Source organism: Borostomias antarcticus, assembly GCF_949987555.1.
Source record: "Borostomias antarcticus genome assembly, chromosome: 12".
Taxonomy (NCBI): Eukaryota; Metazoa; Chordata; class Actinopteri; order Stomiiformes; family Stomiidae; genus Borostomias; species Borostomias antarcticus.
In genome coordinates this window covers 8605055-8630538 of record NC_140245.1, presented here as the reverse complement: position 1 = coordinate 8630538, position 25484 = coordinate 8605055, and the positions used below count along the sequence as shown (strand labels likewise).

Sequence of the window (25484 nt, the reverse complement as noted above, 5' to 3'; positions counted from 1 at the left end):
TATAAAACCATGAATAACTTCTATGCAAAACGGAAGATGCAATGTGAAAACCAACCTTAAAACTGTTCATACATTATTGATAAGGAAATTGGAATTGTCTTTTTACAGTACATCTTCAGTACAGGACATTGTATAATATTAGAACTCACCGGTTGTATTGATTTCTAATGTAATCCCAACAGAATAGAAAAACCTTGAACTGTTCAAGCTGTCCCACCTTTCACGTCTCCCTCCCGCTCCGTTCTTCTCCACCCGCTGATCGATTGTCTCGTGGTTAATTAAGACACGGCCGCCATTACCACCGGACCATCTGCAGGGCTGGGCTGGGGCCTGGGAATGAGGGCCAGCTAATCCATATGTGCTAATTTGCTATTCTCTCTCTCTCTCTCTCTCTCTCTCTCTCTCTCTCTCTCTCTCTCTCTCTCTCTCTCTCTGTCCCTCCAGCAGTACAACATCACACCAAAAGATGCATTATAGCATTGTGTGCACCCAGACACCTCAGGCTCCCTATAACCAAATAGGTGTTTACTGTGACCCCCCCCCCACCCCAAATATCTAAACCCTCTAGGCTATTTATTTATTTTATTTAACCTTTATTTAGTCAGGCAAGTCATTAAGAACAAATTCTCATTTACAATGGCGGCTATAGACACATACTGGCTGTTCTCTCCCTAAACTAACCACCCGTTGGATCACCCATCTCGCACTTCAAAATGCATTAAGAGATCTGAGGTTATAATGGCTCCTCGGTGACGAGTCAAGCGTCACACCCCTGAGTTTATGGATACAGGCGTACGCGTAGTTTCTCCCTCCTGGCCTCAGGTCTGTGTGAAGACACTCAGAGAATGAGACGTCGAAGAGACGCAGGTTGAGATATGATGTCTTCACAGCGGCTCTTAGTTTTGAAGCTATACCATACAGGAGCTGTCTAAAAGCCATTATGTTGCTGTGGAGATTGCATTCTTCTCTTGTAATTCTTCTCTCCCTCTCTCTCTCTCTTTCTCTCTCTCCCTCCCCCCCCTCTATATATATACTGGGTATACTGTATACTATATATACTATATATATATATATCCCTCAGCACCTACCCTCTCTTTGTCTCTCTCCCTCTCTCTCTCTCTCTCTCTCTCTCTCTCTCTCTCAGCCCCTCCCCTCCCGCCACCCCCCCCTCTCTCTCTCTCTCTCTCTGTCTCTCTTAGCCCCTCCCCTCCCCCCCTCTCTCTCTCTCCTCTCATATGAACCATAACAGTCCCTAGCAGGATGACTGACAGGACTAGAGAGCCGGGTTCAAGTCCAGGTTCAAAAGTGACTGCTGGCGCTGCTCCCTCTCTCTGCCGCCGTCATGATTCCAGATCTGACTGCGCTCGTCCTTTTACCGGTGTCTGGACGTGTCACATGCGCCAACGTTTCCCGCCGCTCACAAATTTTTAATAAGCCTTCATTAGGGTCCTTTGATTTATTTTTCAATAATAAATGAGAGCTGGTTGAGAGCTGGAGAAAAATCAGCATAAACTTTCCCCAGAGGCGCAGTCATAAACATGAATAAAAACACATCCTTACGCTTCACTATACCACAAGTGGATGATGGAGCTTCACCTGTGCTGTACAAGACACAATGAGACAAGCCTGACGGCTGTACAAGACGCAGACCTGACGGCTTTTCCCTGTTGGGTTTATCCCAGCTATGTGGGTTTGGTGTATTGGTGTATGTAAACAGAGGCAATCATGGTTATCCTGAAAGGCCACAGCATTAGAGGTGTAAAGGTGTGGGCGGAGGATGCTGGATGTACGGAAAATTCTATACGCATACACACACAGAAACACACACATACACACACACACACACACACACACACACACACACACACACACACACACAGAAACAGACACACACACAGAAACACACACAGCCCAGCCCTCTGATTTCCACCCTTGCTCCCTTCACTGCTCTCTGCTCGTCTCTGTGGCTTGGAGAGTGAAGACGAGGAGCACCTCCAGCATTTACATACTGTACGCTTTTATCAAAGCGCCTCCCCCATAATAGTCCCTGTCATTGAAACAAATCACAGGCCCAGCTTCCAGTGGGGCCAGCCAAAGCTACGCAAATTCAAATTTGATTTCGCCTCGCCAGAAAATTGGAGCATGGGGAATTAACTTTGTGATGCATTCCTAATATTTCTTGGGCAATTTGGGCAGCCCTGGCGGGTCTACTTTATATGTCGGGGTGAGAGACAAACAATTTGCCAGAGATGTATTACATTACGCCCAGGCAAATGACAATACTGCGCCCCAGCTCAGAGAATGAACACGAGGAGCTAATCTTGACTCTTCAATTTCATGGTGACACAACAAACCGTAATGAGCTGGAGTCTGACAAGTGTCCTCACATAACGTTTGCAGCCGAGAACTCCAGTCAGACTTTATCGAGACCCCGAGACGGTATTACCACAGACAGCATAAACACAGACGTCATTACCACAGACGGTATTACCACAGACACCACTACCACAGACAGTATTACCACAGACGGTATTACCACAGACGCCATTACCACAGACGGTATTACCACAGATGTCATTACCACAGACGTCATTACCACGGACAGTATTACCACAGATGTCATTACCACAGACGTCATTACCACATACACCATTACCACAGACACCATTACCACAGACACCATTACCACAGACACCATTACCACAGACACCACTACCACAGATGGTATTACCACAGACACCATTACCACAGACGGTATTACCACAGACACCACTACCACAGACACCATTACCACAGACGGTATTACCACAGACACCACTACCACAGACAGTATTACCACAGATGTCATTACCACAGACGTCATTACCACAGACACCATTACCACAGACGGTATTACCACAGACACCACTACCACAGACTGTATTACCACAGACACCACTACCACAGACGTCATTACCACAGACATCATTACCACAGACAGTATTACCACAGACACCACTTCCACAGACGGTATTACCACAGACACCACTACCACAGACGTCATTACCACAGACGGCATTACCACAGACGGCATTACCACAGACGGTATTACCACAGACACCACTACCACAGACACCATTACCACAGACGTCATTACCACAGACATCATTACCACAGACACCATTACCACAGACGTCATTACCACAGACGTCATTACCACAGACATCATTACCACAGACATCATTACCACAGACGGTATTACCACAGACACCACTACCACAGACGTCATTACCACATACGTCATTACCACAGACGGTATTACCACAGACACCATTACCACAGACTTCATTACCACAGACGTCATTACCACAGACGCCATTACCACAGACGGTATTACCACAGACAACATTACCACAGACGCCATTACCACAGACGGTATTACCACAGACAACATTACCACAGACGTCATTACCACAGACGTCATTACCACAGACAACATTACCTAAGATGTCATTACCACAGACACAATTACCACAGACACCACTACCACAGACGTCATTACCACAGACGCCATTACCAGACACCACTACCACAGACGCCATTACCACAGACACCACTACCACAGACAGCATTACCACAGACGTCATTACCATAGACGTCATTACCACAGACGCCATTACCAAAAACGCTGATTTACGTCACTGGCGAAATATTCTATTCCTCCACGCCAGCAGAGCGCTAGGTAGCTCAGGTTATCACGCCAACCAGGGTGGTAGATAGCCCAGTGGTTAGAGCATCTGACCTCTGCCAGGTAGGTTGCTGGTTCAAGACCAGACCAGGCCACTTGATAATAATTTCCTACCGTTGTGCCCTTGAGTAAGTTAAGTTACTTAAAGGAGTAGTAAAGGGAAAATGCATCTTTAGCCCTGTTTTAAGGTTACTTATGATCATATACAATGGTTCAGATCAAAACGTTGACAAAACTAGCACTTCTGAGAAAGTCTGATAATTGCTTTACCACCGTTTTGGTCATACAATGGATGTGGGTGGGCACCGTGAAAAATCATTCAAAAAACATGTTAAACTCTCAATTTCAACTCTCCTTTAATCCCAACACTAGCTCAAAACATTGTGAGTTGCTTTGGTAAAAGTGTCTTTTAAATTACCTAATACTATCTATTAGTACTTTGATACTATCTACAGTATCAAAAAGATCTAAAGGTTCAAACTACAGAAAAACCATTTCAGACCTCCCAACTTCAATGGTAGTTTTATGGTCTGTTTTTTGTGATGTCAGGTAAATGTCAGCAGACTATAGGGCTTTCTCTCTCCATCTCTCTGATCAATCTCATATAATTTTGTCTGACAACCCTGGCCTTGACTGTAATGGTTTTATTACATCTGGGCTGTGCCTAATCTTCTCATTTTGAAGAGATGGGAATTGATATTTCTTTAAGGCCTCTTGTTTTCATCTCACCGTGTGAAATTACCATGTCAAAATTGTTTGGTTTTTTTTGCTCAAACTGACATGGCATTTATAGAAACAGTGTGTTTAATCACTACAAAGAATGTTATCAGATCTATCTAACGGTGTATTCAACTATAATTATTTAGCACAGTGAGGGGATTCGGCAGTTGGAAAACAACTGTGAAAGAGCTTGTCCATGGAGTCCATCTCCTGCAGGGTATCGCACAGTGCTAAGAAGAAACTATCCCTGTGGATCTTACCTCTTGTAAACATGTTGACAGCAGAACAGACTTCCGTGGGTTGTGATGGGATTCACCTAAGGTAGTTAACACTCAGCCCTGTGGCGCTTCATCTCATATGAAAAACTTTAAAGAGAGCCCTTCTGCCCCTCCCTGGGGCGCTGCAGGTCATTTTGGGACAGCTTGAGAGCACACATACATTATCGATCTCAAACTTTCAGCTGGGCCAAAGTTCGCCTCATCTCTCTACAACTTGTCAGGGATATGAGTGATTCTCAGTGTCTCAGACCTGGACAGAGAGAGCTGAAGGCAGTCTTCCTCCCCGGTGGGAATAGGAGAGGCCAGGTAGGCTTCTGGATCTCAGGCTTGACTCAGGGTGGACTTGGCTGGAGGCTCATAGGACAAGTCAGGCTGTTGACATGGATCGTGTCACTCACTGCTACAGTATGCTCACAGGTATGCATTGACTATGCAATGCCTGATGCAATGCCCCAGACCTGGGTCGAAATACTAATACTTCAATTTCAGTATCTGTGCTTGAGCATCCTTGTCTGACACAATGGAACCGCTGAGCTCTCTCTGTCCACCTCACTCTCCAGACAGATTCAAGCAAACCACCCTCAGGTCATTGAATTTCAATTTCTATTTTCTGCATCCGGCACTACTCCTGTGGTCTCTAAAAAAAATTACCTCAGGGATGTGCTTAATGCTGACAAAGATCATTTCACTCGTGCAAATATATCCTAACTTAATATGAGACCTTGATTACTGCAAATGCTTTCTCCGTAAAGAGCAATTAGTTTCTAATTGCTCATCTCAGTCTTTGGCTTTATTGACTCAGCTAAACGCTGTTCCCTCACAGTGATTACCACTGCCTAGATTATGTTTACTCTCAGTCACTGTAATGTTGTAAATAACTGTATAAGCATTTTAGCACTTGACTGAGCTGCTACCTTTTAATTTAATTGACTGTTTGTCTTATGTTGTATCATGTATAGAGATATCATTTAGTGATATCGTTAAGTGTTGCTAGCTCATAGTTCTCCTCTAACCGTCTTTCATCACGGAGGATCTTTCAGTCGTTCAACGATGTGTTCGACTTCTATTCCATGTTACCTGCAACAACATGCCTCTCAGGGTCAGTAAAGTGTGGGCATACCGAGTCACCAGCTGTCATTATTCTACCTTGTGTGATTTTATATCCTGTTTCACTGAGGGGGCCTTGTTCAACAAGTTCCACCGCCGTTTTTGGAGACGGTTGTGTACGCTGTCTGGAAGCAGGGGTTTTAGGAGCTGTCATGAGGATGCCAGATCACCACAGAGGTGGGGCCGGCAGCCCAAGAACACAAGGTCAGGCCAAACACAGAGTGAGCGACACGGCCGTCTAGCTGAGGCTCACCATGCAGAACAGCTCTGTGGCTTCTTATAGATCATGTTTACCTTTCCTGTTCACACTGTATACTGTACCTCCGACTTCAGGCACAACTCTGGAGCGTGCCTCCTCCAGAAGTTCTCAGACGGCTCCTCTATTGTGGGCTGCTTCAGGGCAGACGATGAGGAGGAGTACAGGGAGATTTGTTGAATGGTCAGAGGAGAACCAGCTCAACTCAACATCAGCCAGACCAAGGAACTGGTGGTGAAACAAGGTTTTTGACATACGGTTTCACCAGAGTGGACAAACTTCCCATGTTGTTGGTGATGTAACTGACTGCGGTGGTAGAGCCAAATAGGATCATTTTGCCCTTCTACCAGTCTGTGGTAGCCAGCACTCTGTTCTTTGCCGTTGCCTGCTGGGGAGGCAGCGTCAAGTCTGGGGAGTCAAACAAGCTGAACAAGCTGGTGAGGAGGGCTGGCTCTGTTGTGGGGCAACAACTGGACAGCCTGGAGACTGTAGTGGAGAGGAGGATGAGGGACAAACTGAAGTCTATTCTCGACATCCCCTCCCATCCCCTCTATGACGAGCTGTGGCACATGGTAAGCACTTTCAGCCACAGGCTCCTCCCACCCAGGTGTAATATGGAGAGGTTCATCAGACGGTATAACAGTGCCTAAGCGTTCCAAGTGTTGTGCAATACACATATGTTTATATGTGCATTACTAGACATATCTATACAGCCGGATGTATGTATGTGTGTGTGTATGTATATATATATATATACAGTATATACCTACCACTGCTTAATTCAAGGTGAGAGCCAGAAGCATAAATGGGGGGTTTGAACACCTTCATTTATTATCTATGTGTAATTTATAGCACAGTGTAAACCTTTTCTTAATGGGAAATGTCTTTCCCTTAGCCCATTCCAGCTCAATCACTTGTCAGAATCCAGCTCAAATTCAGAAGATCACAGTCTTTAACCCCTGCTTGACATCTATGGCAACATGACATGAATATTTGTGCTGATTTATAACCGTGAAGGTCATTCTGTTGGCAGCATAAGTAATGATACAGAACACGAGTCCCCTTCTGTGCAAGTTTGATTGTGGCGGACGACCTTTCCTTCATCCGTACTACAAAGTAGTCGTCCGAACCTCTCTCATTGTACAAGAGAGTCACTTTAGTACCCGAAATAAAGCGCGGGTGAAACCTAAGTGAAATGGAGGGATGGAGTCGGTACCTCTCTTAAGGGAGGGTCACTTATTTAGATAATGGATAACACCTACTGTACCACAGAGGTGCAAGATAGGATGAGAAAAGGTCATTCAAACTTTATGAAATGTGTTTTTGTAACGGTGCCAGTTCAAGGGCTAGCTACATAGGGACCCCCCACCCCTCTCCCCCCCTCGTGACCGGTATAAAATGAAACCAGCCTGCTCTGTGATTTCAATATGACAATGCCCAGGGCAAAAGCGCGGTGTCCTCCACGAGCGGCTCCCCTGTGTCCCGTTGATATCCTCTGCTATCTGGCCGCGTGGCTCGGGCCTGGTGATCCAGATTCTGCTGGTTTTTAATTAAACGGAAGGTCAAACCCCACTGCTCGTTACTTTGGGGAGCGGGCGCTGTCTGCATAGCGGAGCAGGCACGCCCAGGCATTCATTACGGAGGCTGATACTCTAATTGATTAAAACGATAAGGCCCGCCGGGAGAGCTTGTGGAGATTTAGACGAGCGTTTAGGCGGCCGCATTCGCAGTGAATATGCGCACATTACCCATCACCGTACCGCCTCATCAGCCTCATGCGCCATGACGGTAGAGGAACACACACAGCCTGCAACCTCAGAGAGAAGAGAAGATTTTTGCCAGGAAAGGCCAGAACTGGATCGGGGGATAGGCGCCACCTCAGCTCAGTTTTATGGCTTGCTCAACTGCTTTGCGTTTGTCTTGAGTTCAATCATTGAAATACCAAATGCTTCTTTCTCTCTCACCAAATGTCTGACCACTTTCTCTCCTGTTACCCCTTGGAAATGCCCCGTTCATCAGCTTCATCCTTGGGTTAGAACGTCCAGATTGAATAAAATACTGTGCATGCCGATTTTCAGTGTTCTTTGCCTGGAAACTTGTGTTTCTCACCAAGGATACAGTTGTATTGTACCAAATCAAATCAAACTTTATTTGTACAGCACATTTCATACACAGAGGCAACACAATGGGCATATGTCCCACCCCAATATATTCCAGAGGGAAGCAAAAAAAAACTTTTTTTTTTTTCGGGGGCCAAAAAATGTAGCTGTGGGCTGTCTCTCAACGAGATGATCGAGCAAGCTTCTGGAAAATGTTTGTCTATTAGCTTAGAACATTTACAGAGCAATAAACATGGGCCAAATACGTCATAGGAGAGACAACTATCAGTAGAGTATACAAATAGTTACAGGTTGTACCTGTATAAAGGAGACAGTGGACTTTTGAATCGAGAACCTCGGTGTATCTTTTACCCATTATTTCTATTTAGGATTAATAAACATATCGACTACAGATGCAATTCACTGTTGACAGCCGAAGCCCTGCTAACACTTGACATTAGCTTAGCATCATTTCCTGACCACACGGTGACTCCTCACTCCTCCAGTCCAGCAGGGGAAGCTTGGTATTGTTTTCCTTATTTCCCGCCGTCATCTATCATTCATGAGCGCCATGTCGCAGAGGGCAGGAAGTCAATTAGAATGGATGTGTTTCTGACCGTTTCAGTCATTTCTCTGTCTCGGGTTCGCCGACGAGGTCGACAGCATATCCGCGCCACTTAGACCTCAAGCGGGAGAAGTCTTTCTTCGGAAGCGCTCCGTAAAAACAAACACGAGCCATGATATGAAAACCTGAGCCGGCCGGCCCCCGCGAGACGGCTACAATGTCAGATCCACTCGATAGGCTCGCAAAAACCGCCTCAGGATCGCCAGGAGACGCGGGTCGGTTGCCCCTTTGTAACCTTTTACCGCCATGGGACCAAAACCAGATAGCCTAATGAGGAATCTATTTGGATGCATGTGGAATATGAAACCACTATTTCTCATGTGACGGCAAATACAATCGTCCGATCAAATGGGTCCAGTTTCTCAGTTTAGGCAGAGGAGGGACAGGATGGTTATGCTTATGGAGAAGAAGAGTAAGCTAGATAGGCAAAAAATAGACCCTTTAGCTAGATTTTGAAAAATGCAATCGACAAAATCCCCACCCCTCCCTTCAGGCCTTCCTCCAAAGCCATGCCTCCAAACTGGGGGAAACAAATGACACTCGCTAGGCAGGTAGGCTGACAGGCAGGTGGTACTTCAAAATGATTGGACAGACTTATTACACTCCTGCGACTTACACAGATGATGGATTTTTAAATCTATGTTACTGTCAGCGAATTTTATTTATCGATTGATGTCGAAGTGCTGCTTGATCGAAGTGCTTCTGAGCCAAATTGCCTTACCCCACCTTTAACAGCCTCCACCAGTAGAGTTTCCCAGGGCCAAGTCTCTCACGCACGTTAGTGGAACATTGAACAGTCTTTCTTCTGGCATCTCTCCAAGCTATTAACTTTCTCTCAACTCTGTCTGGGAATTAGAGGGAGCCTTTCATGTAGATTTGGACTCGCTAATGACTTTATTTACCATTTGGTTGTCTCCACAGGGGCAGTTGCAAATGAGGCTTGCTTTTTAAAAGAAGGAACAAACTGTAGGCTAGAGTGTTGGAATATGGTAGGCTACAACCCAACTAGAACAGCCCCTCCGGAGTTCAAATGGTACAACCCAATTAGAACAGAATATGGACATGGTACGACCTAACTAGAACAGCCCATCGGGAGTTCAGCTCATCCTCCACAAAACATTTTTAAATGTACAACTCTCCACAACAAAGATGGACGCCGGTATTTCGTGAATCCCCGTCGAATCCCCCCAGTGATTGACTTGATGAATTTTCATGTGTTTTGTATTGATTTGATCTTTCCCGCTCCTAGGTGCAAGTGTAACCTGCATGCCAACAGCTGCGTGTTTGACAAGGGGAAGCTGGGTTGCGAATGTGAGCACAACACCACGGGGCCAGACTGCGGACGCTGTAAGAGGCACTACCACGGACAGGCCTGGAGCGTCGGCTCCTACCTGCCCATCCCCAAAGGAACGGCAAACATATGTAAGTAGATCTCTGCCCCTCCGTGTCTCATAATGTGTGTTTGACAAGGCTTTCTTCTACAGTACATATCATCTGCTGTGTGCTGCACGGTGCACCTACATCTAACGTGTAAAGGACACATTAAACTCTTCAATGTCAAAAAACGGGTTTAATAAAAAGTGCTTATATACGCACTGCATAGGCCTACCTGTGTATATCTCCCAACTGGTTCATATGACCTTTCGGAGGCAGACGGCGTTCCTCCCAGTTATCCCATCCTAATCTTGACGGAGAGTGCAGCCACAGATGTCGAATCCCAGGGCCTAGTCAGGGGGCTCGTTGGCGTAATAAATCTAGAGCCACACCTACCTGGGGACGAGGCGCCTGCCCAGCCCAGCCCCTGACCAGATGGCAGGAGCCGGTTCCCCCCAGCCCAGGAGGGAGCCACTATGGCCGGGAAGCACGGCCCATATGCTCCCCCTGACAGAGAACGCTAGGGCCTGGCTGGTGAGGCAACGGATGGAGTTCGTAATGTATTGATCTCGCTTCATCATGTTGTGTGTGTGTGCGTGTGTGTGTGTGTGTGTGCGTTTGTGTGTGTGTGTGTGTGTGTGTGTGTGTGTGTGTGTGTGTGTGTGTGTGTGTGTGTGTGTGTGTGTGTGTGTGTGTGCTCTAAGGAGAAATTGCTTGATTTCCCCCTGCTCATCTCTTGTGTTATGAGTCTCCCTGCAGTGTTGGACCGGCTCTAAGATTGACAGGTTGTTATTAAAAAATCCAACACTTGGAAGCACCTGCTCTGAACTGATGAAACCGAGGCAGAGACACATCAAAAGCAATATTAGAACTTGTTTGGCAGAAACATGAAATGCAATAATGTTGCATATGGCTCTGACGTAATAATAAGAATGATTCCCTCCAGTGTAAAGTGAGTATACCCGTTTGTCTTATGAATTATCCTTATTCTCTCTTAAGCAAAACCCAGTCACCCAGGATGCCTGTCCTCCTAATGCCGATCATATTTCCCGCAAGGATATTAAATATAAGACCCCTCATATGAACACAAATTTGCTGAAAGCGCTAAATTTAATTATGGTGTATATAGCTTTCATCTGTCATCAAGTTGTCCTCTGTAATCACAATAGTAATGTATCTCCCAGGTAGAGACATAGGAGGCTGTTACATATTCATGACCCTACAGAAGTTTGGGGGGGCGTGACCCTCCATCTAATCAACTGGGGGGAAAGGGGAGGGGGGCACGAAGCCCCTGCGTTGCCAGTGGCCGGCGGTGGGAGGGGGGGAGGGGAGCCGTCCCGTGTCGAAGCCCAGATTCCCCGTTCCGCGAGCCCGCCGGAGGAAGAGGGATCGGTTCTGGAGTCATGCTGACAGTCCACTTTGCGGCAGGGCGCCAAGTCATCCCGGGCTGCAACGCGGGTTCAGAAGGTTGGAGCTCGATTGAATCATAGAACGGTTTGGGTCGCAGACACCAATTCGGCCCGCCTTCCGTTTACAAGGCGTGTTTGGAGCGTGTTGCTTTGAGGCCTGTGCGAGGTATTTCTTTGCAGGAGAGAAGTGTTTGAAGAGCGAGAAGTCAGGAACAATGTTTTCCCGGGAGCCGCCGTAGTGTGTGATTACCGGCGGCTATTTGACCGCCTCAACCGGTGATTAGATGACGGATGGTGCCACAAGGACAGTTAAAACCCTAATGACACACAATTACGGGCAGTCTTTAATTTGACAGCCACCCAAACAATACAGACTTATGGAACGAGGAATGGAGATTGTGGTGATTGGAGGGGAAGAGCTCCCCTGATGAAAATAACCCAGAACAATGAGAGGGGTGGGAGCGGCCAGATGCGGGTTCATCAGTGAGCAGATCAAACACAGCCGTCGTTTGTACCCCATCTGGACACATACAGGACCTTTTTTTTCTGAAAGACCTCTAGGTCCAAAGATGAGTAATCTTTACTTCAGCTGTACGCCTTCAGGGTAAATATTGTGAAGAAGGAATACCCACTATCAGTGTTTATGCTTTAAACCAAACAGTGAAACGATCTTCAATGTCTGGGATGTACAGTCAGGACTAAATGTAATGTAATATGTTGTAAGCTTAGAGACAGTGGGAAATCGGTTGCCTGGCCCCCTGCAGAAAGAGCAAGTCGGTTGTGTCTTAAGAGCCTTGTGTTTTCCACGTTGATTCTGTTGACCTGTTGACATTTCAAGATGATGGTTGTAATCAGGAGGACTTGCTCTTAGCCGGTGTGGGGCCCAGGCACACTGTGGTGCTAGACCTGTTAATCAGTGGGCAGTGATGTGGACAGTGAGAGGCTCCCGGAAAGCCAGGAGGTCTAAAACTCTTTTGGATTGAAGTCGATGCATTTGGAGTTTTTTCAGCCTAACACAAATAACAAAAGATAACCCAACTGTATACACATTTGCAATTACATTTAGCTACAGTTTGTGGCTTTATGATGTTGTTTTCCTAGGTGAAGGCAATTTAATATAATTGTTGTCTTTATCTTCTCACAGGTATCCCTAGCAGTCATGGACCAGTGCGTAAGTAAATCCAATTTCTGTTACAAACAAATAATTGTTGATTACCATTTTTGTTCATAATACACACATTTGATTGTGGAGTCTTGTCACAACCTACTGCACTACCCGCTAGGACTTACCAGAACACATTACTCTTGCCAAACAGACACAAATCGTATGAGTTTCTGCGAAGATATTTCCCACCATGGATCAGGGAACAATCGACAACCGAGAAGGATTTTTTTGATTGGGTTGCATAATCCAGCTGCCATGCAGTCGTCTGGACCACCACACAGCAGGAACTTCTCATTTTCACACAGTATCCATATCCCATTATTTCAAGCATACGGGTAAAAATTGTCATGGAATGCCAACAGTCCTGTGTACATCTGGGCTTTTCACACTGTACTTAGCCCAGGGCTAAATGCATTCTTAGAACCTTCTTCCCCAGGCTAAGGGAGCTGTTAGCCCCAGGCTAGGAAAGCTTTCACTTTGGCACACAATCCTGGCACATTCCAAAGTGGGCTAACCCCGACTTTAGCCTAGGGCTTGCTGGCCCTGCTCCGGAGCAGGGTTAGCCCAGAGTTTGCGGGGTTATCCCCTGAAAATGGACTAAACACGGGGCTAAAAGGTGCCAGTGTGAAACTGAGCTAAAGTCAACTTTGCATCACGTTTTTGTTGTCCAATCACACGACTTCTTCGTCACGTCATTACAATAGGCGCTAGGCAACCGAAATCCTTGTAACTACACTACTAACGGCAACATCATAGCTAACTAAATGACAGTAATATGTCCGTAAAAGATTAAAAAGATTTAATTGTTTCTGAGTGGTCGGAAAAAATCAGTTCAGAACAAACTAGATGGCAACATTTTAATGTTGCTGCTATAGTAGTCATACGTCATTTGAATGTAAACATTAGTTGCATGTTCCAACAGACAATTAACCCAAGGCTAGTAGAACTGCAGTGTAAATTGTATAGCGCTGGCCTTAGTTTAACCCTGGGTTAACAATGTGTGTGTGTGAAAAGGGGCTAGGTTAACCAAGGGTTAACTCTTAGCCTTGAGCTAAGAATCTGCAGTGTGAGAAGCCCTAATGAGAAGTAGCTTTGCTTTCAGTAACGTTGTTTGAGCTTGGGCTCCATGGTCCCATACATCCTTATGGTGAATTTTGCACCTTTATAAATACTTAACAATCCATGTTGCATGAAAAATATAGTAGATGAATTGATTAATTATGAGTCCCTGCCCATCAAACACATGAATCTTAGTATACAGATAGCATAGGCTAGGCTATACAGTACACTTTCATTGAGCCTGTTTAGACTTGGTTTTAGAATGCGTTTTGGATGATCAGATCAAAAGTGGCTAGCGCTAAATACAAGTGTAAATGACCACCAAAATGCATTGTGAGACGTTTACTAAAACCACTTGCAGACGCATTTGAACACATATCTTTTATAGTCTGAACGCTAATGCATCCTGATGCGTCCCCGACAAGGACACAACAGGAAAACATGTCATCAACGCAGGAGAAGTTTTCTCCTTTTTCTCCTTATCCTGCCCTCTTTGTCCTATTAATAGAAACAGTTGGATTAGTCCTAGTATGTACATTAGTTCTTCAAACATCTTCGGTTGCTTTCATGTGCACTTTTTTGGAATCTGATCGAAGCCAAACCGACTGATTATTGATTTGTTTACATAGAACGTGGTGTGTGACACGCATGCAGGCAGGAGTGAGGGAGTTACTATGGTAACTGTATAAACACAAGTGGTCAGCTGGACACATTTGGAGACGCATGGTAGACACAGATGTAAACGGCGTCTTAGTACTGTACTTGAATGCATGCTGTCTGTTAAATCCACCATTTGACAACTCGCTGTAACTTATGACCTGTCCCATCTTTACACAGATCGAGCAAATGCTTCATCTCTTGGTGTTGTCAACCGTAATCAAGGTAGGCTGTGGCGACTTTGTCACTCCTAACATTACTATAGTGATAAACAAACAGACAAACAAACAAAAAAAAAAAACAACACAAAAACGTTAAAGAGTTCATGGAAAATTCCTTGATGTTCTATGACTGTGTCTCTTTTCACACCTTTGCACACACACAGACACACACAAACACACGCGCACGCACACACACGCACGCACACACAGGCACACACACACACACACACACACACACACACCAGTGCCCCTTACAAGCACGACCTTTGTTCATGAACACCATAGGGAACTACTACCGTTCAATGCTCACCTCCACCTCCACAGCTTTCAAACCCCTTTGACCATGTTAATCTCCCAGCATGCTCTCTGGGGCGCTTCTCTTCTGCCATCGTCACAGAGAGAGGGAAGAGAGAAGGAGACAGGGGAGAGAGAAGGAGACAGGTGAGAGAGAAGGAGACAGGGAAGAGAGGAGGAGACAGGGAAGAGAGGAGGAGAGAGGGAAGAGAGAAGGAGACAGGAAAGAGAGGAGGAGACAGGGAAGAGAGGAGGAGAGAGGGAAGAGAGAAGGAGGCAGGGAAGAGAGGGAAGAGAGAAGGAGACAGGGAAGAGAGGAGGAGACAGGGAAGAGAGGAGGAGAGAGGGAGAGAGGGAAGAGAGGAGGAGAGAGGGAAGAGAGGAGGAGAGAGGGAAGAGAGAAGGAGAGAAGGAAGAGAGAAGGAGAGAAGGAAGAGAGGAGGAGACAGGGAAGAGAGAAGGAGAGAGGGAAGAGAGGAGGAGACAGGGAAGAGAGGAGGAGAGGGGGAGAGCGGGAAGAGAGGAGGGAGGGAGAGAGAGGCAAGAGAGGAGGAGAGAGGCAAGAGGAGGAGACAGGGAAGAGAGGGAGACAGAGGGAAGAGAGGAGGAGAGAGGAGGAGAAAGTAAAGGACAGGAGGAGACCGGAGAGGGTTTATGTAGATTGATCTCCAGCGTGCTGCTTGACTGCCCTCACAGCCAGAACAGAGGAATTAAAAGGAGACTTTTAGGGATTTCCTGGATCAAGGAGAAGTGAGAGAGGGATCTTCGGCGGTTTTATTCCCATCTCTCTCTTCCGGGCTCGAGGGTGTGTGACTGGTGACTGTAAATAATCCCAGGCGTGACCCGCGGGTATCAGTCAGTCAGTGTCTGCTGTGGCCGCCTGACTTCACAGCTGATACTGACCCCCCGTTGTACATAACGGGGCTGGAACGCTGCTAACTAGCGACATTAACGGAGGTGGCTGAACTTGAGTTTCGAGCTTGACCTGACACTGCGGAGGGAAATATTGACCGGCTGTAATTGTAGCCGTACGATTCTGTTTCACTGCATATGATTAGAAAATCCTGTATCTGAAAAATGTCTCCATGGTGATGGTTAATTGCTCTGATGGATCGATTCAAGACGTTCACCTCATGCAACTCGATAACGGGTTAATATGTTAGAGAACAATTAGACACGGATGTCGATAACAGGCTAAATATATTATTAGAGAATGATTAGACACGGGAGTCGATAGGAGGCTAAATATATTAGAGAACGATTAGACACAGGAGTCGATTACAGGCTAAATATATTGGGGAGTCAGACTTCGCATGACAGTGGTTGAGATTTCATACGGTTTATTGAAATATGATTGGCCTGACGATTGATTAGCCACGCCGGCACTGATAATCATTAAGTATTGAGTGAAATAAAATGCTATCCCTCCGTTATTATTACTATTTTTGTAATCTATACTTATGAATCGTGTCATTATTGAGGCTCCGCCCCACTTCCCCTGGGTACTGAGGAGGTACTAGAGGAGGGGATGGGGGTGCAGTACTGTGGCCCAAAGATGCGTCTGTCATAACAGTTATCCTGCGGAAATGTCACACCATCTGACAAAGGTGACATCCAGCACATATCTGTCCCAGGGAGAGACCAGGGGATGGGGGGGGTCCTTGGCCACAGTTTGAACCTCACTGTTCACACTTGCCTCCAGCCAACACAAGTGCAAATGCAAGTGAGGCTGGGTAGGGCACAGTCCCAGAGAAGGAAGCTCTTTCATACTAAAGCCGCCATAGAGACCCTGAACACTAGGATGATCCTGGTTTACGTTATGCAAAAGGGATTTGTTTGAAATCCGTTTAAGGGATTTGTCAGTTACATACACATTAATGTGTATTTAACTACTAAGCACTGTAAATGTATCTTCAATATGACTTTAATACAAGATACCCCACACAGTATATTCAGCTCACATAGCCTTAGCCTACACTAACACACAAACACTGTCTCCATTTGATGAGGGCATTTAGCTTTGAAAGCCCAGGCGTTTGCCTGCAGGTGACACTGGCATTCAACAGAGCTGAGGACTGCCAGAGACCACCTCGCCCCCCCCAGTGGCATCGCCCTCCTCTCTGCTCTCTCCCGCCCAACTCCGAAACCACTTTAATCAGAGCTACAGATGCTTCCGGAAAGACAATGGTTCTGGGAGTCTTCTTGAGGACATCGAGCGCATGGATAATCCCTCTGCCGCTGCCAGCAAAGTAACGTCCGTAAAGTCTGGAGATTAGACTTTGGAACCGGAGGCGGTTTGCTAAGAACCGCCGCACAATAGCAAGTTTCACACACAGTGAAAACGGGCCAGCAGCTGTTGATAAGTGTGTTGAATGGGGTTACATGCCATAGACAACCTCAATAGAATATGAAGAAAACATGTTTGGGCCAAACATTTTTTCTTCATATTCTTCAGTTTTTTTTCCATTGCTACTGTACGTGAATCAGTTCATGAATATGGGCTCTAAGCATGTACTGTAGAGGCAGTGGCGCTGCCCAATGTATTCTGATGCACGAACCACATTACATAATACAAAAATTAGACTACAATTTATGCAGGGAGGAGTATCCAATTATACACACATCCCCTGGATTTACCACCAATCAGAGATGCCACTGAGGTGTTCTGTAGGAATAAAAAATGGCAGCTGTATCATAACTTTTTTAAGTAAACAATGTGTGTGGCACAATCACCGCACGCCTTTGCTGTTACTGCAGGGGAGGTATTGTTGTAGAATCATACCCACAAGCCTGTTTGCTTAGCAAACGCACCAATCATACGGAGCGCAAGGGCGGGGGAAGGGGGGGGTGTGGGGGGGGCGTGGGGGGGGGGGGTTATTAGATAGAGGATGTGCATCTCTGCCCTGTGCTCCTGGGTAAGTGCTTCCTGCAACAGGGAACCTGATTCAACTCTGCTGTCCCACAGAGAGAACAATACTCTGGCATATCCCGGCTCAGTCATTATTAATTTCACTGCTGCTTCTGCTGCTATATGCTAAATATATATTCTGTCCCCGGGGCGTCCTGAAAATACCCCTCCAAGGTGTTTCACTGTCATAGACAATCATTCACACCCGCTTACTTCTGTTGTGAGAAGGCAGCTGCAGTGTTCAGTATTGGTACGTGGCCTTCATCGAGTACTTTGTCTCCTCTCCTCTACTTCACGGACGCTTCGCTTCAACACAATTGGTCACACCCTCTACAGTCATGCCAACTCTTACTGTACATTTATGACATTGAGGAGAGGAGACAAGGAAAGCGGAGACGGCTTGCGTCTGGCGAACGCAAGCTTTCGACCGTTTCCGCCCGGCGATCGACGGCACGGCTGACTTCATTCGTCTTCTCCCCAGCTCTAACCCTGTCCCGTCTCTCCTGGCTGTCCCCAGCTCGGGTGTGTGACAACGCCATGCTGCGCTGCCAGAACGGCGGCACGTGCCACCAGCAGCAGCGGTGCCACTGTCCCCCGGGCTTCACCGGCGTCCTGTGCGAGAGAGCGCGCCGCTGCCAGGGCCCCGGGGAGTGCGAGGGGGACCCGTCGTCCGGACAGGCTTCCCTCCATCGTCCTCTCCTCGGCGTCCTCCTCCTACTGCTCCCCCTAGTGGTCGTCTCTCTCTGCTGAGAGAGCTGCGCGGGCGTTAGCGCAGGACCACCGCCTAGGGACCGCACCCGCAGGACATCTTCAGAGGGACCCTCAGTCACGAAGACACAGGACAATATCACCCTGAGGATTTGTTGTTGTTGTTTTTTGTTGCAGAGGTTGTAAGTACAATCTGCAATGGCTGATGGATGAAGCGGATCGACAAAGCTTGACTACTGTAGATGCAGAGAGAGAGAGAGAGAGAGAGAAAATAGCTTACAAAAACAGCTTTCTTGCAATTGCACAGGACCAACAGATGTTGTTGACCTTTTATTTAGAAGTATGATGAATGGCTGAGTCATTGGCGACAAATTGAGACACTTCAACAATTGGAAATTGTACAAAAAAAGAAAAGATTAAAAAAATAAAAAAAATAAACTTCAACTCGTGAACGTCATCTGGCATTACAAAGAGAATGTTTGTGTGGAATATCTTTCCTCACTTGCTCTTCCCTCCTCGTTGCCTCACTCCCTCGGTCCCTTCCCTCACTTCCTCCTACCTTCCTATCTGTGCTTTTGGTGACTTTTCATTGGCTGACAAGCATTTATGTTTTGTCAAGTGCTGCACATTTGTTAACGACCTTGACACCCTCAAGAGTACCTTACTGTGTTTTGTTGTTTTGTTTTTGGACGGAAGCTTTGTAGTCCTGCTTGAGCTCACCTGTACTTAAAAAATATGTAACATACTGTAACTGTACTTAATTTTGTACAAAAAAAAGATATTTTCATGATTAAGAAAATGAAAAGTATGTATTACTTTTTTTTTTTGTATTGTTACCGACCTAGTTGCCAGGGCAACTTTGGAGATGTAAACTATGAACACATATAAAGACCTGTTTTCTCTGCGTTTGTGGCACCCAGCTGTCTTCAGTGGAGACCACTGACAAAGATCTTGTTTACATACACTCTTAAATACAATACAGTTCCACCAAAGGACAATCGAGGTGTTTTCTTGTTGTTGGACAGTAGAACATATCGGATGAACATATATATGTCGAAATACAGTATACTGTATTTCAGATGAGCATACTCTCTCGGGTGTATTTTGAGACAGAATGAAGAGCAGTCATGAATATAAAAGAAAAGTGACACATCATTCTAATGTCTTCTTTCATATCCTCTTTTGGACCAGTTCCCCACATATAGACACTCTTAGCTGTTTAGCTGGTAGCATTTGCAATAACTCACTAACCGTTTATTTTGTCTAGCCAAGCTTCACAATAACACAGAGGACAGCATTGGAACTGCAGATTTCAGCTTGCATCAGTGATTACTCAAGTTCATCCACTATCCTTAATAACAGGCACTGATGGTTAACTAGGTTTCATGTAGCAACCCATCCTCCTTGTAAATGTACTAATAGGCTAATAGTTTGACTTTGGCTGACTGACACAAAGGCCATCCAGCTGAGAGAAATAATTGAATCAAATCCAGAAATAAATGTTGGAAGGGGAAGTGTTTGCTGAGCAGTGTGGGTCCAGCTGTAAGCTTCTCTACAAGGTTACAAGAGGGGGAATTAGTCCCGATTCCCAGAGGGTTGGGCGAACGCAAGCGAAGTCACTGTCAGTGGGTGACATTTTGAAAATGGAGAGAGGGGTTTCATTTGAGAGATTAATTTTCCTCACATGGATATAATGAAGTATCTAATTATGCGGCGAACAGGTGGCTCAGTTGAAATGGCACGAGGAGAGAAACGGAGAACAGTCACTGATTGAACCGATTGAACTCGTTGGAGAACAGTCACTGATTAAACCATGTGAGTTAAACATAGGATACTGGTATGGTCGCTCAAAGAGGTTTATCACCAAGACAGAAAATACAAAGAAGAGTATAGAGAGATGAATTTATTAACCCTCTACCAGCTATCAGATCCAGGCATGGCTGGTTAAAGCAGGAGGGTTATGGATCAGTAGTGCTGCATGATGGGTAGAACCCCTGCTCTTTTAATGAGTCATTATTACCACTATTCTCTATGCCTAATGGTTGAGAAAACCATGGCTTTGTGAAAGAGCGCTGCTTCCTACCGTCCAATCAAAAGAATGTTATTATGCAGGGAACACAGTCAGCAGGTGGGGCCAGAACCATGTTCAAATCTGTCACAGAACATCTCCAGTGTTTATGCCACTACCTCAGCAACACTACCTGCTTTTGGACAATTTATCAAAGGTGAATGATTGTGTCCCAGACTAGCAGTTGAGGAAGCAAAGGAGCACACTCTGGGTGTTCTGTGATAACGAGGAGAATTAGAAATTCCAGAGTAGTGATGAAGAGCCAATGTGTGTGCGTGCGTGTGTGTGTGCGCAAGTGTGTGTGCGTGTGTGTCCGTGCATGTATGTGACGGATAGTTTATGATAAGTGCCAGCTAGTGCAATAAAAGATGGCCTTTAATGGGATATTTTCAAGGGAATCGCGTATCTATTTGGAAAAACTTGTTTTAAGGCTTGTGTCAAGGTCTTGTACACTTACACCGCCTATAATACGGTCACAGTCATCCATGATTGGATGGAATAAGTAGTTGAAGGTCAATTTGATAGACTGCTAAACTACAGATAGTAAAGAGCCCGATTGGGAAACTTAGATATAACATCTAGTTGTGTACTAGGAATTGGGATGAGGAATTGATTAGTGCCGCTGATAAGATATTGTAAGGACAAGTGCTAGAAATAATTCCAATGTACCTGTACTGGTTATATATAGCTAAAAACATTTTTTAATTATATTCTATACAAAAAGCTTTTCTACATAAGTAGGTCTTCAGAGCAGTCTTAGAAGAATCCAGAGTCTGTGGTGCCCTCAGATTGTCAGGGAGGGCATTCCAAAGGCGGGGGGGCAGCTGAGCAAAAGGCCTGACCCCCCATAGAGCACAGCTGAGTCCTGGGGGTGTGAAGAAGCAGGCTGTTTCCAGATCGCAGATTGCAGGAGGGGTTTAGTGGAGTGAGGAGTTCTTTAAGGTAGGGAGGTGCATTACCATGGGTGCATTTGAAAGTTAGGAGAAGGGTTTGAATTCAATCCTGTTGGAGACGGGGAGCCAGTGCAAAGAGGCCAGGATAGGGGTGATATGGGTACATTTCCGTACTCTCATCAGGATCCTGGCAGCACTGTTTTGGATGTACTGGAGCTTTTGGAGACGAAGGCATGGACAAGCTTCTCGGCATCAGGCAAGGTTAAGGCGGGACAGAGTTTGTCAATGTTTTTAAGGTGGTAGAATGTCTTACAGAGATCTTTGATGTGGGTGTCGAAAGCCAGGGAGGGATCAAACTTGATGCCGAGATTGGTAATTAAGGAGGAGAGAGCGATGGTTTGGCCTGCAATGGTGTGGTGCATCATGGGCGTTGGACCCGGTGAGGGTCGCCAAAAAGTAGAGCATCCGTCTTGCTGCTGTTTAGCTGAAGGAAGCTCGGTCTACTCCATGCCCTTGTCTCCTCAAAGCAGGCGGTGAGTGGTGAGCAGGCAGCACGGGGACCTGGGGTAGTTTTCAAGTACAGCTGGCCATGGTGTCATTGGCGTAGCAATGGAATGATATTTCATGCCAGCATTAAATACCACTAAGGGGGAGCATATTGAACAGAATGTATTTGTAAGTGTTTGTGTGCTGCTGACATTAGCAAATCCAGTCCGTTAGCATATTAATAGACAACTCCCCCCCCCAAAAAAAAAAATCTTGAACATATGTCATTGTCCAAGTACACAGAAGTTGCACCATTGTTGAATAGAGGCCTATTGGGGTCTGGTGTATTTGTGGAGTGGGGTTTGTGGTGTGGCGGTGCCGATGGCGGTGGAGGCGTCGCCACACACTGCATGGTCACACCGGGTAGGCAGGCGGGAGACGCCAGGAGACGCCGTTAGCCGACCGTGTCTCCTTTTGCTTTTCGCTTCACTGTGAAGACACCAGAGATGGTCTTGGTCTTGGCGGGACATTTTTAGACATGGGCAGCCCTTGGGTTCTGCCTGGGTCAGCACCGTCACTGTGACATAACCAAAGACGAGGGGTGTCTTCTGTCTGAGTCCAACTGCAGCTGTTGTATATTGGGACACTGGGCTGGTTTTGCAAGACAATATCCATATTAAATTCAGTCGTGTCCCTGCAACACACTAAATGCAGGCTTGCAAAACACAAGATAACATTGCTCAGGGGGAGAGAGAGCAAAATTACTTGTCATACTGTGGTGTAAATAATGACAAGCTACTGAACTATTTCCGCTCATCTACTGTATAATAAGTGACTGTTCATCGTCCCATGACTCACACTTCCCCCAAACCAGAGGATTATTTAAATATTCATGTTTTGACTAAAAATGGGCATGCAAGAAAATAGACTGCCTAGTTCAAACTTTCAAACACTTCTCTGCATCATGGCTGTACAGTATAGGTACAGTACATATATTGTATATGAGTATTTAAAGTGCCATCTGGTAATAATTTGATCAGTTCAACATGATCATAGTCTCCAGTGGACATTGGTTCAGTACTTGTCAGGGGTCATGCTTTGTACCAGTAGTTATTACAGCCTGATGTAGCCCATCTGCTTCGGCATGCCCTCGGTGGGATTCGAACCCAAGTCTCCCATGGGACAGACACCATTTTAACAAGCTACGCCAGCATGGGTTGACAATATTTATACTTGGGGAGTGAGTTTAACCAACACCTCACTATCTACTCGAGGACTCATGATTTTCACCACCATAACGGAGGACACAGCAAAGTTCTAAGTACGTTGCAGTACCTCAGTGAAAAAAAAAATCTTTCCTCAAAGATGCTGGAGCTGCCCACGTCTTAAAAGGTTGGAAAACAACCTGTATTTGTGTATCAATCCTCATTATGTCAACCATTACAATAGATGTGTGGTTTAAACAGAATAGTTTAAAATGGAACAGGTTATATCCTCAGGGTGAGACAATAGCCTTTTTCTCCACAGGAACATGTGCAGTGGTTTTCCGGCAGTGGATGCCGACAGAAACATGATGGTGAAACTAGAGGTTTCTACAACATGCTGACCACGCCTTTGTTTGGGTACATCTGCCTTGAACAAAAGTGCACGCAAGACAGCCACTGAGTATCAAAGACTGTCATTGTTTTCTTTCCCTGCAACGATCGGCTGAGATTACAAAAGGGGTGGGCATGTAATTAATATTTGCCACTAGGACAAATCAATAAATAGTGGGGCGACAGTTTCCCTCGATGTAACACTCTACCCACCTCTCAGAGAGAGAGAGAGAGAGAGAGAGAGAGAGAGAGAGAGAGAGACGGAGTGTGACTCATGCCTGGGGTACTTTACATTGACCATGGCAAAATGATGAAGATGTAAACAGATAAATGAAAAGACGGATGGACTGACAGACAGATGGACACACTGAAGGACAGGCAGACAATCAGGTGGAGGGTCTCGCATTCTTGCAATAACATTCTCGCGCGCACACCCACCCACACACACACCGTCTTTCAAACCTGTCGGTGGGATTTTTTTGTTCTCTCAGACGTAATCGACCCACAGTAGACGTTTTATTGAGTCGGGTCCATTTGCACTGCAACACATCAGGGTTGTCACTTATGGAGGCCTGGGACATGAATGCCATCTGTGGCTCTATGAAACACCCACAGGGACCACACCACAAGGACACAGTACACCAAGGGTGGCTGAACTGACATGATAGGTTACAAAACACAGGCAAAAAGTAAATAAGAATCAGTAGGAGAAGGTTTTGGAGAAGCTCTGGTGGAATAATTTATTATTTTCTTTATTGTACCCTCTTTACCCCTAAACTACATTCTTTGTGCTAGAAACTCCATTCAAACTTCAGGAAGTGTCAGTTTTAGAGGTCTGCTTTTAATTTCCATAGGTTTTATATTTTTTAGTTATTTAAATTGTGTTCATAGTTTTTGTCCCATTGAAATGAATGATGGAATGTTCAGTTGTTAGAGAAGAGTGGTGGGCACTGGTGGCAGTTGGTGACTTGAAAATATTCACGTATTTAGCAAACTTCCACTAATCCATGCTTTCTCACAGTCAAATATCTAAGCGATGCCATTTAAATAGGCCTACCTGTAGTTTTTTAAATATTCAGTGCTGTTTGAAAATTATGCTCGCCATGCACACAAACTAGTCACTGCTATCAAAATGTTAATCTGCTTCCCTATGGTGTAAATATGTAAGATAAAGATGATATTTATACTTTTTGATATAGAGCTGTCTGAAGCTGACCATGCTGAATAAATGGTGGTACTTAGGAGAGAAGACAGTGAGGGACAAAATGGCAGTTGCAGTTGCAAATCAAACCTGGGGACAAGTAGAGCAGACTGTTATGACTTTGGACCCAAAAGCACAACTCCGAAGCAGGCAGTGGATGTAGAGTCCAGCGGGGAGATGTAATAGTTCAGTGGGGGGGGGGGGGGGGGGCAGCGAGGGAAGGCGGAGGGCAGAGAGGCGGCAGCCGCAAAACAACAACAAAACAAAAACAAATATGAGAAACACAATGAATGAGATGGAGAAGAGAGCCATTGAGGAATTTGAGCAGAATGGACCCATACAGGACCCATACATACATATATGAATGGTGTAATCTGGCCCTCGACTCTGAAGGCATGAGGTTGGGATGTATCACAGGACCAGATGAGCATATGAACAAGACAAGTGCACAGTAAACATGTTGTCCCCCACCCATTATACATGTTCCCTTGTGGTGATGAGACCCCTGCCTGTCACTGACTCTGGGACCTCCACTCCCTCCTACTCCACCCTACCCCTCACACAAACACACACACACACACACACACACACACACACACACACACACACACACACACACACACACACACATTGA

The 25484-nt window shown here is 45.8% G+C and overlaps 1 protein-coding gene across 1 annotated transcript in view; it reads left to right on the top strand.

Moving 5' to 3' along the window:
* Positions 1-18649, top strand: part of LOC311316249 (netrin-G1-like) — a gene marked incomplete at both ends in the record, with an annotated part of 38436 nt that extends 19787 nt beyond the window's left edge. The window contains 4 exons of the mRNA XM_084447078.1: positions 10062-10234; positions 12740-12766; positions 14657-14701; positions 18417-18649. Coding sequence (XP_084303204.1) covers positions 10062-10234; positions 12740-12766; positions 14657-14701; positions 18417-18649 — 478 coding nt within the window. The remainder of the gene's footprint in view (positions 1-10061; positions 10235-12739; positions 12767-14656; positions 14702-18416) is intronic.
* Positions 18650-25484: the final 6835 nt, after the last annotated feature.